Below are 16,715 nucleotides of genomic sequence, written 5' to 3'. Positions count from 1 at the left end.
TCTGTTCAGTGGTACTTACCTGGGGAAAGTGTGGATAGCAATAGTTGTCTGGGAAGAAGTCCCACTAGGACTTCTAAGGTGACATGCATAAAATTGTGCTATCTGTCTGTGACTTCTTGCTGCACCTTTACCTGAGATCAGGGACACTCAACAATTCCCTGCTTCTCTCTCACAGCTTCATAAAGGGAGCTGGAGTGGGTGGAGACTATCCTTACAGTTATGGGTTTCAGAGGACCTGAGAAGCCCCATGCAATTACAGATATGATCCCCACTGGCCACCTTCTCCAGCTCCATCCAACATCCAACTCTGAAGCTGTGAAAGAGGAGGAGGAGAAGCTTCTTTTGGCATTCAGCTGTCAAGGCACTTGGAAAGCCTATGTAGCTGAATGCCAGATGGCCAGCCCCAGCTTTCTTTTCTTGTTTTGGCACTGAACAAGTGTGCTACTCTGAGTATGTCCACTGCCCAGTGCCAAAATGGCAAGCCACAGACCCTCTCTCCAAGCTAGAATTAGATAAAGGGGTCAGGATCATCCATGCAGCTCCACTCTCTAATGCTCAGCACAACTGCAGGGATGATCCTTGCTGCCTCCCCAGCTCCAAGTTGAACAAAGAACTTCTGCCTTTATCAGAAGGCAATGGAACAGTCGCCAGAGAAGTGGCAAGTAAAAATATGGGCTCCCAACCAGTTCTGAGTGATTACTGATATACCAGCTTATCCTTTCCTAGATGTTCTGGGGGACAATAAACATGCAAAAGTTTCAGTGAGTGCCTAAGCTTGGTGGATGGAATGAAGCTGCTAAGCAAACAATTATGCTTCCCCTTCTATAAGGACGATGGTCCTTACAACGTACCTCACCTGTAAGGAGACTGAGACAGAAAGCTGTTTTGGGGTCACAGAATGGGCACATGAACCTTGAACAAAGGAAGAAATGTTGGGGAGGGTTACGGAAGGGACCAGTAGAGGAAAGGGAGGAAGAGAAGAAGGAAAGTGACATTACACTCAAAAAAAGGAAGAAGCTGGACTAGATGGGCATATGGCCTGATCCAGCGGGGATGTTCTTATGTTCTAAGAACATCACAGTTAGAAGACAGATACACAATGAAAGAGATAAGAAAAATGAACGAGGATAAGAAAAGACATAAGGATCCACACAGATACCATCCTTAAGCATGATTCTGTTCAGCACCTATCATCAAAGATTCATAACTATCATTTTGGAAGGGTCACACTGTAAAAATTCACTGAAAGAAAAACCTATAAATAAGTAACCAACAAAAGAAAACAGAAGGGCCTTTTTCCTGTCCTCCATTTTCTGATCTGTTTCTGCTGTCAAAAGAGTATTGGTTTCTAAAGCCAAAAGCAAAGAATCCTTCATCACAAGCAGATTGTAGCCCCTGTGCTGCTGACTCACCCAGCCGAACCAAATTCATTTGTAATGTGAGGTTAGATATCCAGATATTATATATGACTTGGATGGAACTTGAAGAAGGCAGCTCTACAAGTAAAGAGAAAGAGGAATATCTGCAAAGAAAGAAGTACAAGCAACACAGCAGAATCACAAGACAGGGATATTGGAGGAAAGAAAGAATTAGGTTTGAGTTCAAGGCCTTACCGCATAGAGCAGCCATTTTCAATCACTGTGCCGTGGCACCCGAGTGTGCCGTTAGTGGTCCACAGGTGTGCCACAGGAATTTGGGGGAAGATCATTTATTAGTAGGGCCAATGAGGATGTAAGCCCCCCACTGGCAGTATGGTGTGCCTTGTCAATTGTCAAAAACCTGATGGTGTGCCACAAGCTGAAAAAGGTTGAAAATCGCTGGCAAAGAGCGAAGCTTTGCATTCGCCTTAGAAATCAAGAATTGCCAGAAAAGGAAAGGGGAGAGAGAACATGATTTTCCAAGAGGAAAAAGAACTGGATTCTGTCACAGCAATGAATAGGGGACAAAGTTGTGTACAACTAGATAAAAGGAGGCTTTCTAGATTCCAGAGTACTGCCCAACCAGTTCTTGTTAAGGATCCTGATATTTGACAGAGTGCTGAAAGTCCCTTTCCCACACCCTTTATTAAACTCTATGATTAAAGAGATAATCAGTGAACAGAGGGACAGTATAATGTTTTTAATTACATCTCAGAGCTTAAAGAAAGATAAACGATTCTAGAGCATAAAAAGAAGCCTGATCCCATATTTTGAAGCATGGGCATTCAGAGTCAGATCTAACTCTAAATATCTTTGCAAATTTATTTTGTCTCCTAGATCCCTTCACCAAACGCATTTCAGAAGCCTGACTTTCTAGTGCACAGAGTCCTAGGCAGTCAAATCACCCTCTTCTTCTTCATCCTCTTCTTCTTCTTCCTCTTCATAGTCTTCATCTTCTTTTATCATCGCTGCTGCCACCTCCTCATCTACCTCTACCTCATCATCCCCCAAGCACACCTCTACCTCGCACGGTGATGATGAGTGTAACTGGAACCACTTCAACACCTGCTCAGCCTCCATACCTGACTCAAGACAGAGCGCCGGCAAGTCACTTTCCTGTAGTTGCAGATGGGTTGCCCAATAACGCTCCAGTGGGCTTGTATCTGGATGGCTAATATGGGATGGATGAGGCAAGGAGGAGGCAGGCTCTGGACTCTGCCCTGCATTGTCCCGAAACCATTTCAGTTGACCGTGTTTGAGGGCGTAGCGAGTATCTCCAAACCACTGGATGATCTCTGCCCGAGGTAGCCCAGTAGCCTGCTCCAGCTGACAATAATCCTCTCGCTTGGCCCACTGCTGACGAAGGAAGAAGGACTTTAACATATCCAGCTGTTCCTTTGTTTTTCGCCTAGGTTTGCGCAAAGTGTCTGGGAAGTAACCTGAGAGTACCCGAGAAGTAACCTGTTGGTCACACACAGAGTTCTGATAACGCTGAAGGCTGCATGGCTCAACAACACTGGCTGTAGCCATAGTGGAGGATAGGGTAGGTTTGATGGAAGAACCTGCTGGAAGAATCACTGGGTGATGCCCACCGTTCACAGCAGACGCGATGGTTTGTGTTGGTTGTGGGGTGGATTTGGTGAGGCCCCAGGCCATGGTGTGAGAGTTCTGGAACTTGTAATCCAGGCTGTTGGTTGTGGTGGGAAGGTAAGCACTGGAAAAAGTCTCTTTGGTATTGGGATGAAAATGAATGGAGGTCCCTGTTGATTCACAGTTCTCCTGAGCTTTGCTGTGCTGGGACAAGACATTTCCCTTCAGGTCCCAGGTGTCCTGAGTGATTCTCCCAAGTTCCCTTGTCCCTTGGGCTGTGCTGTACTGACTTAAAGAGGTTACAGCAGATGGCTGGTTTTCTGGATATTTACTGAAGTGGTGCATAGAGACAGGTGCTGGCTGGTGGTATTCTTGGCTCTTATATGACTGGTGCCAGGAATCACTATCGTTCGGAGCAAGTAGGCAACTAAAGTGAAGCTGGTCCTGATGGTAGATAAGCCGAGCCCGAGTCTCCTCAATTTCCTCAGCGCTCCAGCTGATGCCACAGCGTAGTCGCTGTGCCATGAACCAGGCCTTGACCTTCTCCATGTGCAGACCATGACGCAGGCAGAGCAAGGCCAAGTCAGAAAGGCTGGGATATGGAAAATAGCTGAACGTCTGCAGCAGGTGTTGGTTGCCATCAAGGTCACTGGTTTGTGCTGCCTGAGTCCACACCAGCTGCAGGTCCTCAGAAATGGGTGGCAAGCAAATCAAACCTGGGGGTGAGCCCAGGCAGCCTGGCGCATCCTTGTTGGGGGGCATGACCGATGCAACCTCGGAGTTTTCTGTCTGTGAGGGTCAGCTTCCGTTCCTCAGAACGGCTGGAACAGAAGGAGATAAAGAAATAAATGGGCAGAAAGAAAAGCAAGAGTTAGGAAAAAAGAAGGACAAGAAAGCGATAGCAAGAAAATGAAACCAGGAGAAGAAAATGAGAGAATATGAAAATGAGGGTAGAATTTGGGGTGGTGGTGGGAATGGATCTCCCACTTCAGTGAGTACTAGGCCAGAAACTAGTATCTGAACAATACCACTTCAGACTACAGATGAGTTCCCAGAACTAAATGCTCCTCCATACCAAGAAATTTCCTCTGCACAGAGAGCTGGCATATCAGGGAGAAGAGTTATAACTTATTTTCTTCCTAACATATAGTTTCCTATGTACCCAGAATTTTTCTCAATGGAGGAAACTTCCATCATGTGAGCCCCTCCACCTGCAGCTCATAGTGGTACAGACCAGGCATGCTTCAACACCTCAATGCCACTGAGGATGCTTTACTGGTTTCCTACTCCAGCCTAACACAGTCCTCTGAAACAAGGAGGGCTATGCATCTATCAGGTTAATTAGCTGTTTTAATTATGACTTAGGGCCCAATCCTATCCAATTTTCCAGTGCCAGTGCAGCTGTTCCAATGGGGTGTGCCCTGTATCCTGTGGTGGGGAAGCTGTTTCAGAGGCCTCCTCAAGATAAGGGAACATTTGTTCCCTTACGTTGGGACTGCATTGTGGCTGCTGGAAAGTTGGACAGGATGGGGCTATTAATTAGCTAAACAATCGTTCCAAGTTATCAAAATAGTTATCATCAAAACAGCTAAGGGCGCAATCCTAACCCCTTATGTCAGTGCTTTCCAGCACTGGCATAGCGGTGCCAATGGGACGTGTGCTGCATCCTGCAGTTGGGTCACTCACGGAGGCCTCCTCAAAGTAAGGGAATGTTTGTTCCCTGACCTCAGAGCTGCACTGCCCTTAAGTCAGTGCTGGAAAACACTGACATAAGGGGTTAGGATTGCACCCTTAGTTAAAAAAAAATTTTTTTTGTTCCACAGTAGAATGGACCCAAACATATTTTCAGAGAAGTACAGACTTGACAGGAGTAAAAGCCCTTCAGAAAGTGTTAATGTGGGGGAGAAGGGGAAGTGGGGTTTTTTTGTGCTTTTGGCGGGGGGGGGGAGGGAAGATGAGAATCATATTTTAAAAAAAGGAAATGTTCACAAAGTTTTGACTAGAAAACTACACATCTGTGGCTTAAGTTTCAACATTCAGATTCTGTTTAGTTTCCTGATTCTTTGCAAAACTGGGGCTCCCATTCAGATCCGGTGCTTATTATGCATGCTCACAAGAACACCAATTCCTTTGGTAGTCTGCCCCCCTTGACAGTTACTTTCTGCTCTTACTCTTGAGTCCTCTTTTATTTCTCCATGTTTCTGAAATTAAGAGTCATCTGGGAGCCTAGAAAATGTCTTGTCAAAGAGCAATCACTTACATACCCCAAGAACTTGCATCCTGGGCAGAAAAAAAATCAGAAATGAAAATTAGCACTAACAAACTTCGTTAATCAAAGAGGCTGAAAAAGCCAGTGTCATTCTCTTAATACTAGAAGCCATCTGGCCTTTAATTCAATAAGATAATTTAATGTTTTCCAGCTGAAGAGACAGCAGGAATCAGGTCCCTGAAATCGGCATGAGTGGAGAGCCATTCATTCCATCACATTTCGACAAATGGGTTCTTCCAAAGTTTAGACAGCAACCTATGGTGCCAACACGGTGGTACTGTCTGGTAGACATGCCAGTCTGCTTTTAGCAGGGTAGGAGTTAAAGAACTGTCATAAAGGGTAGGTCCATGGTTTTAGCAGGGTAGGAGTTAAAGAACTGTCCTAATCAGTACCTGAGTTGAAGAGAGACATCAGCACCCCAAAAGATAATAATAATAATAATAATAAAACTTTATTTTTATCCCGCCCTTCTCCCCAAAGGGACCCAGGGCGGCTATGGATGGGTCTATGACACACCCCATCTGTTCTCCAACCCCACACCCTGAGACTTCCCTAATACTTTCCATCTTCTCCTGAACGACACTTAAACTCCACCATTTATCTTCCCATTACAACCTTTCCATCTTTCATCCCGTTATGATCCTTCTCCACGTGGCCACAGCCTTGCACCGCACCAAGCCACCCCCTCTATCCAGCACACTGTACAATACAGTTACTCACTTTTCTCCCTCTTCCAGAGAAGCTCCTCCTCCCCCACTTCAGGACTTTCCTTCCTCCTTTCTCTCTCCCCTGCTCCCTGCAGTGCACGCTGGGAAACAGAGGAGAAGAAGAAGGAAGGCGGGGTTTCCCCAATCCCAGAGAAGCTTGCCCACTTAGGGGAGCCCAAGGTGACCAGATGTCCTCTTTTTCCATGACATGTCCTCTTTTTTGGCCTCATGTCCTGCAAAAGAACTTAAACATCCTCCTTTTCCCTGGGAGCAGGCAGCACAGAGCCTTCTTGTAATTTATAAATTATATGTAATACAGTTTTAAATTTAATAATAGGTATATAGTGTTTAAATTAACCACTTAAAATCCATATAAAAGTACTGTATATACCTGAGTGTTTTCACCTTTTATGTTGTCATGTCCTACATTTTTCTTGGATGTCCGATATTTTGGGGTGCCTTGGCCTCTTTTGCAGTTATGACATTGGGTCACCCTGTGGGAGCTGGACACCTGGGTTCCCTGTCTGAGCTTTTGCTTCCCTTCCTAGGTTCTCTTACCAACTGCTTCCCCAGCCTTTCTATAACCCTTTCCCCAGCTCCCTCTAAAGCAATGGTTCCCAAGCAATGGTTGTCTGTGAGATCACAAGCTGCACCTGCTGAAATTCCCTCTTCTATACAATTGTTAAAAGTCCAGGATCCCTAAAGTTGAAAGTTTGCCCACCGCTGGACTAGAAGATAAAGAACTGGAGAAAATCACCAGGTATAAAGACCTGCAAATAGAAATAGAAAGACTGTGGCACAAGAAAGCAATAGTCATAGGGGCCTTGGGTGCTATCCGGAAACACCTGGAAAAGCACTTGAACACCATTGGGATGAGCACAAGCACCATCAGTCTACTACAAAAGGTCGCCTGACTAGGAACGGCGCATATACCATAATGCAACAACATGAAAACCACAAATAGCTTCCTATCCTCGATCCTTGGGAAGGACTCCATAGGTGGATGTACACAAAATCCAGTTGAAAACAACATGACTGTGCAAAAATTGAGGGTGATGACGACGATGGAAAGAATTGCTGGCTGTTCCACTCTTTCCCTTCAGCCCTGTTTCACTCCTCTCCCTCCCACCTCCCTGTGCCTGACTGTAAGCCCCTCGGGGCCAGGGACTCGTTCTCGCACTGTTTTGTAAAGCCCCTGTCCACAGATGGCACCGCAACTCTGTTACCATCACTGATGAGGAACAGAAGAAGGGCTCCTTTCTAGTTCCCTCCCAGTGGGGGGGAGGAGGGGGAGTAATGATTGTTCAAATCGGGGGAGGGGGCAAGGAAATCAAAGAGGGAAGAGGAGGGGGCTGCAGAGAAGGAAGGATAAAGAAGAGGGGAGGGCGAGGTGGAAGGAGGCACAGCAAGGAAGGTCTTGGGAGCACGGGAGGGGAGAGACGGGGACACCCGGAGCTTTGGGTGGCTGGGCGAGAGAGCGCGGAGGAGAGGTCGCCAAGGCCGGGGGCGAAGGCAAGGCCACTTACCAGCCCCTCGCCGAGCCTCGATCCGGCTCTCCGGCTTAGGGGGCCTGCGGGGATCGGAGGGGCTGGGCTGACCAGCAGTGCAGGCCACGGGCCGGCCATTGGCTGGAGGAGTGGGGGGGAGGGAGGCGGGGAGCTCGGACTCCTGGGTCCCCGAGAGCGCAGCAGGGAGGGAGAGGGCTGGCAGGCAGGCAGGCAGGAGGGATACAGTATATCATCACTTAACGATATAGTATCATCCGTTCTTCTGAGAGGAACCTTCACCTGAAGACCAGCCGCTCGTTATTCCAGCCTCGCTGGCATCGTTCGAGCGCGTTCGCTTCTGCACTCTGCACATGCTTAGAGGCATCCTTTGTTGAATTGTTGCTTCATAGGTTCCAGAGTGGTCAGTGCTGGAAAGCTGCTAGCTTGGGGGGGGGGGGGGAAATGAAGGCGTAAGAGTCAGGAAGCAGCTGGATTTCTGAGATCCTTGGAAAAGCGAGGGACCAGTGGCGTAGCTAGAGGGGGGCAAAGCACTAAGTTGCACAGGGAGCCTCACCACAGCCTGCCCCTTCCCCTCCCCTTTGGAGCCAGGCGTTGCCCGTTTTGCTCTCTCAGCCTTCAAAGGGGAGGGAGAGAGGCAGCTTGCATACTATGGTGAAGCTCCCTGAAACCTAAGTGCTTTGCACCCCCTCTAGGTACGCCACTTCCCCAAGACTCCCTTTAGGAGCATAAAGGGCTTTGGAGATTGAAATGTTTGAGAGCTGCCAGGCTAGAGCATCTCCCGAGCCCACCATTTCTCTTTTCATTTCATCACCTTCTTCCTTTCCCAATCCAGGGAGTGGGAAGAGAAAGAGGAGGAGCAGTGGAGCGAAGCAGGCCGATGGAGGTGGGTGCCAATCTGCTGCCAGAAGCCAGCACTTCATGGATGAGCAGGCCCTGTTTGCAGCCCATCTACTTCAAGAGCAACATAGCCAGAGGCCCACTGTGCCAGGACTCCCAGTAAACCCTTCTGATTTTACTGCTTGCTCGGGACTGCAAGAGTAACCGAGGGCTGTCAAGCACCTCGGTCGGCCACAATTTGTGGCTGGTGGACAGCATTCTGTGTAGCCGTGACAAGCTGCTCCAAAGCACCCTCCCCTCAAACAGACCTGCAGTACAGCATTTCAAGAAGGCCAGAGATCTGTTGCTTTCCCCAGCCTTTCCCCAGCCCCTTACTCAACAAATAGATACAAACATTTTCTTTTTATTATTGCAGCTGAATAAATCACTACAAAATTCATATTCAGGTCACAAAGCTGTAGGTTCCGGGGAGCTGGGAAAGCTCAGGGATTGGAGAAGGGCTCTTGCTTCCTGCTCAGTGACATCAGTGGCTGCCTAGCGCAGCTCTCTGCAAGGAGCAGCACCACAGCTACTGCAGCCACTGGAAGACCATTGCTCTTCTTGGGTGCCTTTGTGGAGAAGGGAAAGTAGGAAGGGCAGATGTGATGAGGAGATGAGGAAAGAGCACATAGCAGGCAAGGTGGCCTAGGCTAGAGGCAGGCCATGTAGTGCCCCTTGTTGACACGCACAGGGGAAAGGGAATGAGATGGTGATATTCACAGGGCCAAAGGTTCAGTGCTTCAGGCTGACTTACTTGGAAGTGAGGTGGGAGCAGGAAGACAGGACAGTTGAGAGAGGCTGGGGCAGGTGGCAGAGGGTAAGCCAGGCCGGGGCAGGGTGAACACACATGCATGGTTGGGAGGAGAGACCCAGACGGTCAGTCCCGGCAGCGGGAACATTGTGCCTGGGCTCCTCCATAGCCCTGGCAGTCAGGCCCCAGACACTGGCAGCAGGCATTGTGGAACCAGCGATAGCGCCAGGCTCCAACCGACTGACAAGCTGTTCGGCATCGGCTCATGGACAGGCACTCGTTGAAAAAAATAGCCTGGCAGGGTGGCACTGTGGCATTGAGCTCCTTGACATTTGGAAAGGCCAAACCTGCAAATGAGAAGGGGAGGGGGAATTAATTGGCATCCTGAGCTGGAATCCCTAGCATGTATGCACTGCTGAAACAGAGACGCCTGTGTTGGCTCAGTAATGTTGTGAGAATGGATGATGGCCGGCTCCCAAAGGATCTCCTCTATGGAGAACTCGTGCAAGGAAAGCGCCCTACAGGTAGACCACAGCTGCGATACAAGGACATCTGCAAGAGGGATCTGAAGGCCTTAGGAGTGGACCTCAACAGGTGGGAAACCCTGGCCTCTGAGTGGCCTGCTTGGAGGCAGGCTGTGCAGCATGACCTTTCCCAGTTTGAAGAGACACTTGGCCAACAGTCTGAGGCTAAGAGGCAAAGAAGGAAGGCCCATAACCAGGGAGACAGACCAGGGACAGACTGCACTAGCAGTCCAGTGTGGAAGGGATTGTCACTCCCAGTGTGGAAGGGATTGTCCACTCCCGAATTGGCCTTTTCAGCCACACTAGACGCTGTTCCAGAACCACCTCTCAGAGCACGATACCATAGTCTTTTGAGACTGAAGGTTGCCAACATGTATGAGGAGGAAAGGAATGCAGTGTCACTACTTTTGCTAGGTGGTGCCATCTGGGTGCACCAGTTGTTTTGCTAATACGAGGACTCTTCCAGGGTGCTTTCATTTGTTCTCTGCTTTCCAAGGAAGCCTGGCAATCAGCCCTTTCTGAGAATCATTTCTAGCATACACCAGGGAAAACACCTAAAAAATAATATGAGCCACAATAACACTCAGTGGAAGAGTAATGTGTTTGCCGGAACAAAAAAGACAAGCTGTGGATCATCCCCGAAACCAATTAATTTGAGATTCTTGAGCTGGATGGAAATGATGGTGGGTATATACAAAGAAGATTTCATGGGCCTGAGAGTTAGTCATCAGGAAAGCCCTGCTGGAGCAGACCAGAAGGTCATCAGATGCAACATCCTGTTCCTAAAGCTGCCAACCAGATGATTCTGGGAAGCAGGAGAGACAGGCTGCAGCCCTTGACCACTGAGCTCCCCAGCAGCTGGCATTCAGCAGCATCCAGTCCTTGAAAGGGTGGTTTCATAGAGCCATTGTGGCAAAGGGCCTCAGCCTCCATACAGTTACTTAATCCCTTTTCAAAGCCATCTCTGCTAGTAGCTGTAGTGGTTTCCATTAGTTAAATGTGCACTGTGTGAAGGAGGCTTTTCTTTTGCCCCTCCTGAATATACAGCCCATCAATATCTTCCCGTACATGCTGGGGAAAGGCAACCCAGGACCATGATAATACTTTGTGTTTCTCTTGCCTTTTCCCAAAGGTTTCACTAACATTATCCCCATCATCTTTACATCAACCTACATGTAAGTTAGGGAGGTGTTCTAAAGGGGCTCCCTCCTTGTGGCACTCCCCACTGGCCATGGGAGCTAAAACTGGCACCACTACACTTGTGCTTCAGGACTGATGACAACCAACATTTTTTTCTGCAGGCGTTCACCGGTCTCCTTTGATCCCTTTCTCTCCCTGTTTCTTTGAATTGTGTTTTTGTGAATTGGTTTGATGTGTTATTATTTTCCTCTTGGTTTAATTGTATGTGCTGCTGCTGCCTTTTATTGTTTTAGTGTTGTCTCCTAGAGTCCCCTTTGCAGAAAGGTGGGATAGACATTTTTAAAATCAGTTAAATGAATAAGTATTGCCTGCAGTGGCCGAGGAAAAAGTTTGGGGACGGTGACTAAGGCCACTGAGTTCAGGGCTAAGCTGAGAGCTGAGCCAAGGACTTCCATCTCATCAAACCACAATCTTAAACCATGAAGTGACCCTTCTTCAAGCCAGAAGAATCCCCCCCAACACACGCTGCTTCACAGCTGTGCTGACTTATCCCCTGTCACTTGACCAGCTGTGTATCCTTGGTTGCATCCCCACTACAAATTTAAACTAATGTATGAATCAATTCCCTCTTCCAAGGAAAACCTGGGAAACTCAGTTCTCTACCACTGTCCCAGCCTGATTTGGAGGTTTCTCTGGGGAAAAGCCATAGCTGCAAAGGTGGCATAAAATCAGTATAGGGTTGTTGTGGAGATCACCCTGCCTCAGTCTGGGGTCAAAGCTGGCTCCTGTCTCTCTAGCCTGGTGAAGAAGTGCATGGGGTGCTTGTTCTTTTGATCTGGACATGTCTTCTTTTTCCCCACCCTCCTCTGCACAACCCCCGCACTGCACACTGTCTTCCTACATGTTCAGAAACAACCAGAATCTAGCAGCAGGAACGCCACCCCTCTCAGGCATACCTGTGTGTGGCCCCAGCAAAAGGTGTCCCCCGTTTGCATGGTTCTGCCTCAACTCCTCTTCAACCGGAAGGGTCAGGATGCTCCAGCCCATGGGGGGGTCATTGTCAGAGATGGCCATGAGTGCCCGGAAGAGCGAGGGCACAGGTGACATCAGGTCGTGCATAGAGCTGCGCAGGGCAGGGCGGGGAGCCAAGGTCAGCTGCTCATCACACAGCCCTTGGGATGGAACAAAAAAAGTCAGAATTCCACACAGAATACCCAGCCTGAACTGCCTGAATCTTGAAAGTGGGTGGGCAGGAGCCTGGTTTGGTTTGGACCTTCCAGCCAGTGGCATAGCCAGTGGTGTAGCTGGGGGGGTGCAGCACCCATGGCAGGGAGGCTCAGTGCGATGGGCAAGTGGCCCCTCCCTTTGGAGCCATTCCTGGCGGGGGGGAAACGGAGCGTACGGCTGAGCATACGGCTGAGCTTCCCTGCCACGGGTGCTCTACCCCCCCAGCTACACTACAGGGGGTGGTACGGCAAGTCCTGCAGGTGCCACAACATGCGTGCAAGAGGTCCCTCCCACTCGCCGTTGGAGCCATGCTGAGAAGTGATGGCAATGCGCATGAGTGCAAGAATGCTATTAAACTAATAACATAAGCCATTTCAATCACCACTGCAGACCCCCTTCTTTCAGTCCAACAGTTGTTTCCGCTTACCCCTGCCAACATGTGCCAATTAATGTCTGGGGTGCCAATGCAAGTAGCCCTCGGAGTTCACTCACCCACACATTCACAGCACGACTCCCACAAATTGCCCAGGCAAAAGGCACACTCCTGACAGCACGGGCAGCCGGCAGGGTTGGCCTCACACTGGCACACTTCCTGTTAAGAGACGCCATGGGGGAGAGGGTTACAATAACATAGAACTTCTCCCTAAGCTGATCACACTTGCACCCAAAAATAATAATAAATAATAAACTTTATTTTTATCCCGCCCTTCTCCCCAAAGGGACCCAGGGTGGCTTACAACATATTAAAAAAAACAAATTAAAACATAATTTAACAAACACATACTTCAATTCTGCCCCAATGGAGAGTGGAACCTTAACTGTCTAAGAACAAGAATGCAACCAGACTGCTGGCGCATAACATTAAAAAGGTGGCAGAGCAGCTTTTAAACTGATCCCTGGGGGAAGGCCGACAGGAGCCAAGGGGCATCCGGTTCGGGACTTCTCATCCCTATGGGACGAGGATGGGGAGCTTAGAGAACAACAAGACAAAGGCATAGTAGGAGAAGAAACTGCGAATGCTAGCGTGATGGGATGTGATAGACGGTTTGGCACAGTGAGAGGATGCGGAGACAAAGGAGCTAATAAGCAGCCCATCCTGGGGCATTCCATGTACAAATGCTTTTATATGCATAAGAACATAAGAACAGCCCCACTGGATCAGGCCATAGGCCCATCTAGTCCAGCTTCCTGTATCTCACAGCGGCCCACCAAATGCCCTAGGGAGCATACCAGATAACAAGAGACCTGCATCCTGGTGCCCTCTCTTGCGTCTGGCATTCTGACATAGCCCATTTCTAAAATCAGGAGGTTGCACATACACATCATGGCTTGTAACCCGTAATGGATTTTTCCTCCAGAGACTTGTCCAATCCCCTTTTAAAGGCGTCCAGGCCAGACGCCATCACCACATCCTGTGACCAACCACACGCTGAATAAAAAAATATTTTCTTTTGTCTGTTCTAACCCTCCCAGCACTCAATTTGAGTGGATGTCCCCTGGTTCTGGTGTTATGTGAGAGTGTAAAGAGCATCTCTCTATCCACTCTGTCCATCCCCTGCATAATTTTGTATGTCTCAATCGTGTCCCCCCTCAGGCGTCTCTTTTCTAGGCTGAAGAGGCCCAAACGCCATAGCCTTTCCTCATAGGAAGGTGCCCCAGCCCAGTAATCATCTTAGTGGCTCTCTTTTGCACCTTTTCCATTTCCACTATGTCTTTTTTGAGATGCGGCGACCAGAACTGGACACAATACTCCAGGTGTAGCCTTACCACATTCAAATGCCCGAAGATGGGAGAACTGGAATGCCTGGTGACAAGGGAAAACATTGACATAGTGAGCATAACGGAAACCTGGTGGAATGCAGAAAATCAGTGGGATACGGCAATCCTGGGCTATAACTACAGGACTCTATAAACTCCCTCAAATGAGGAGGCTGGTTAGAAGGAGGTTAAAAGGGAGGGTAAAAAGAGTCCAATCTCTCCAGAGTGCATGGAGGCTGCTTAAAACTACAGTAATAGAGGCCCAGCAGAGGTGTATACCACAAAGAAAGAAGGGTTCCACTAAATCCAGGAGGGTGCCCGCATGGCTAACCAGCCAAGTTAGAGAGGCTGTGAAGGGCAAGGAAGCTTCCTTCCGTAAATGGAAGTCTTGCCCTAATGAGGAGAATAAAAAGGAACATAAACTGTGGCAAAAGAAATGTAAGAAGGTGATATGGGAGGCCAAGAGAGACTATGAGGAATGCATGGCCAGCAACATTAAGGGGAATAATAAAAGCTTCTTCAAATATGTTAGAAGCAGGAAACCCGCCAGAGAAGCGGTTGGCCCTCTGGATGGTGAGGGAGGGAAAGGGGAGATAAAAGGAGACTTAGAGATGGCAGAGAAATTAAATGAGTTCTTTGCATCTGTCTTCACGGCAGAAGACCTCGGGCAGATACCGCTGCCCGAACAGCCCCTCCTGACCAAGGAATTAAGTCAGATAGAGGTTAAAAGAGAAGATGTTTCAGACCTCATTGATAACTTAAAGATCAATAAGTCACCGGGCCCTGATGGCATCCACCCAAGAGTTATTAAGGAATTGAAGAATGAAGTTGCAGATCTCTTGACTAAGGTAAACAACTTTTCCCTCAAAACGGCCACGGTGCCAGGAGGATAGCAAATGTCACGCCTATCTTTAAAAAGGGAAAGAGGGGGGACCCGGGAAACTATAGGCCGGTCAGCCTAACATCCATACCGGGTAAGATGGTGGAATGCCTCATCAAAGATAGAATCTCAAAACACATAGACGAACAGGCCTTGCTGAGGGAGAGTCAGCATGGCTTCTGTAAGGGTAAGTCTTGCCTTACAAACCTTTTAGAATTCTTTGAAAAGGTCAACAGGCATGTGGATGCGGGAGAACCCGTGGACATTATATATCTGGACTTTCAGAAGACGTTCGACATGGTCCTTCACCAAAGGCTACTAAAAAAACTCCACAGTCAGGGAATTAGAGGACAGGTTCTCTCATGGATTGAGAACTGGTTGAAGACCAGGAAACAGAGAGTGGGTGTCAATGGGCAATTTTCACAATGGAGAGAAGTGAAAAGCAGTGTGCCCCAAGGATCTGTTCTGGGATCGGTGCTTTTCAACCTCTTCATAAATGACCTGGAGACAGGCGTGAGCAGGGAGGTGGCTAAGTTTGCAGACGACACCAAACTTTTCTGAGTGGTGAAGACCAGAAGTGATTGTGAGGAGCTCCAGAAGGATCTCTCCAAACTGACAGAATGGATAGCAAAATGGCAATGCGTTTAAATGTAAGTAAGTGTAAAGTCATGCACATTGGGGGGAAAAATCAAAACTTCACATATAGGCTAATGGGTTCTGAGCTGCCTGTGACAGATCAGGAGAGAGATCTTAGGGTGGTAGTGGACAAGTCGATGAAAGTGTCGACCCCATGTGCAGCGGCAGTGAAGAAGGCCAATTCTATGCTTGGGATCATTAGAAAAGGTATTGAGAACAAAACGGCTAATATTATAATGCCGTTGTACAAATCGATGGTAAGGCGAGACCTGGAGTAATGTGTCCAGTTCTGGTTGCTGCATCTCAAAAAGGACATAGTGGAAACGGAAAAGGTGCAAAAGAGAGCGACTAAGATGATTACGTGGCTGGGGCACCTTCCTTATGAGGAAAGGCTATGGCGTTTGGGCCTCTTCAACCTAGAAAAGAGACGCCTGAGGGGGGACATGATTGAGACATACAAAATTATGCAGGGGATGGACAGAGTGGATAGGGAGATGCTCTTTACACTCTCACATAACACCAGAACCAGGCGACATCCACTAAAATTTGGTGCCCTTGGGGAGAAAGACGGAATACAAACCCAATAAATAAATAAATAAAATTGAGTATTGGGAGAGTTAGGACAGACAAAAGAAAATATTTCTTTACTCAGTGTGTGGTTGGTCTGTGGAACTCCTTGCCGCAGGATGTGGTGATGGCATCTGGCCTGGATGCCTTTAAAAGGGGACTGGACAAGTTTCTGGAGGAAAAATCCATTACGGGTTACAAGCCATGATGTGTATGTGCAACCTCCTGATTTTAGAAATGGGCTATGTCAGATGCAAGGGAGGGTACCAGAATGAGGTCTCTTGTTATCTGGTGTGCTCCCTGGGGCATTTGGTGGGCCGCTGTGAGATACAGGAAGCTGGACTAGATGGGCCTATGCCCTGATCCAGCGGGGCTGTTCTTATGTTCTTTTGGGGCGTGAACTGCCTTTTGTGGTGGAGGGGCAGTCACAGAGGCCTCCTCAAGGTATGGGGCTGCACTGCAGCTGCACCAGTGCTGGAAAGTTGGATAGGATTGGGCCCTAAGTCCCACAAGTGTGGAGGAGGGTTGGCTCCACGGAAGATGTGTAACTCTTATAAGCTCTCTGTACCTTTGGGAGCTCAAGCTAATACAGTAAGTTTCCAATGGTGTCTGAGAAAAAAGGGAATGTGTGTCTCCTCACATAAGATTAGCTTAACCTTAAGGCTTGTGCCCGAATGCTGAGTGTGGCTACCATCGTCTCCCACACATCTCACCTGCAGCAGGCACTTACTAACATCGCTGGCACAAAGCGCCTTGTTGCACCTGCCCCCTGGGGATGATACAGCGCATGTCACTGCTCCCAGAAGCAAGGCCACGCTGTGGAGCATTGCAACAGTGTGTGGAGGGGTGTGGGGGGGGGGGGCA

The 16,715-nt window shown here is 48.5% G+C and overlaps 2 protein-coding genes across 4 annotated transcripts in view; both read right to left on the bottom strand.

Annotated features, from left to right (window-relative positions):
- SLC7A8 (solute carrier family 7 member 8) overlaps positions 1-7,612 on the bottom strand; it is a 47,529-nt gene extending 39,917 nt beyond the window's left edge. The window contains exons 1-2 of one of the 3 annotated variants that reach the window (XM_066627074.1): positions 7,511-7,612; positions 2,110-3,829 (exon numbers count right to left, since the gene is read on the bottom strand). In XM_066627074.1, coding sequence (XP_066483171.1) covers positions 2,307-3,770 — 1,464 coding nt within the window. In that variant the 5' untranslated portion in view covers positions 3,771-3,829; positions 7,511-7,612 and the 3' untranslated portion in view covers positions 2,110-2,306. Of the gene's footprint in view, positions 1-2,109; positions 3,830-7,510 lie in introns of those variants that run through there. The other 2 variants (XM_066627072.1, XM_066627073.1) reach the window with 2 other exon arrangements.
- A 1,171-nt stretch (positions 7,613-8,783) lies between these two features.
- LOC136652146 (twisted gastrulation protein homolog 1-like) lies at positions 8,784-16,715 on the bottom strand. Its single transcript, XM_066629058.1, has 4 exons — positions 16,565-16,715; positions 12,503-12,602; positions 11,740-11,955; positions 8,784-9,466 (listed from the first exon to the last, which is right to left on the bottom strand). Exons 1-4 carry the CDS (start codon positions 16,676-16,678, stop codon positions 9,246-9,248), a joined length of 651 nt encoding a protein of 216 aa, XP_066485155.1. The 5' UTR covers positions 16,679-16,715; the 3' UTR covers positions 8,784-9,245.

The sequence above is a fragment of the Tiliqua scincoides genome, chromosome 5, assembly GCF_035046505.1.
Source record: "Tiliqua scincoides isolate rTilSci1 chromosome 5, rTilSci1.hap2, whole genome shotgun sequence".
NCBI classification, from domain to species: domain Eukaryota; kingdom Metazoa; phylum Chordata; class Lepidosauria; order Squamata; family Scincidae; genus Tiliqua; species Tiliqua scincoides.
This window is presented reverse-complemented; position numbering and strand designations above follow the sequence as displayed.

Bases quoted from the DNA above. Each gene is read 5' to 3' on its own strand.
- LOC136652146 (XM_066629058.1), bottom strand. From the start codon at position 16,678: ATGCTCCACAGCGTGGCCTTGCTTCTGGGAGCAGTGACATGCGCTGTA. The intron at 12,603-16,564 runs GTGAGATGTGTG...GTCTCTTAACAG, and splicing joins TTAGTAAGTGCCTGCTGCAG to GAAGTGTGCCAGTGTGAGGC. The intron at 9,467-11,739 runs GTATGCCTGAGA...TCTCATTTGCAG, and splicing joins TTTGCTGGGGCCACACACAG to GTTTGGCCTTTCCAAATGTC.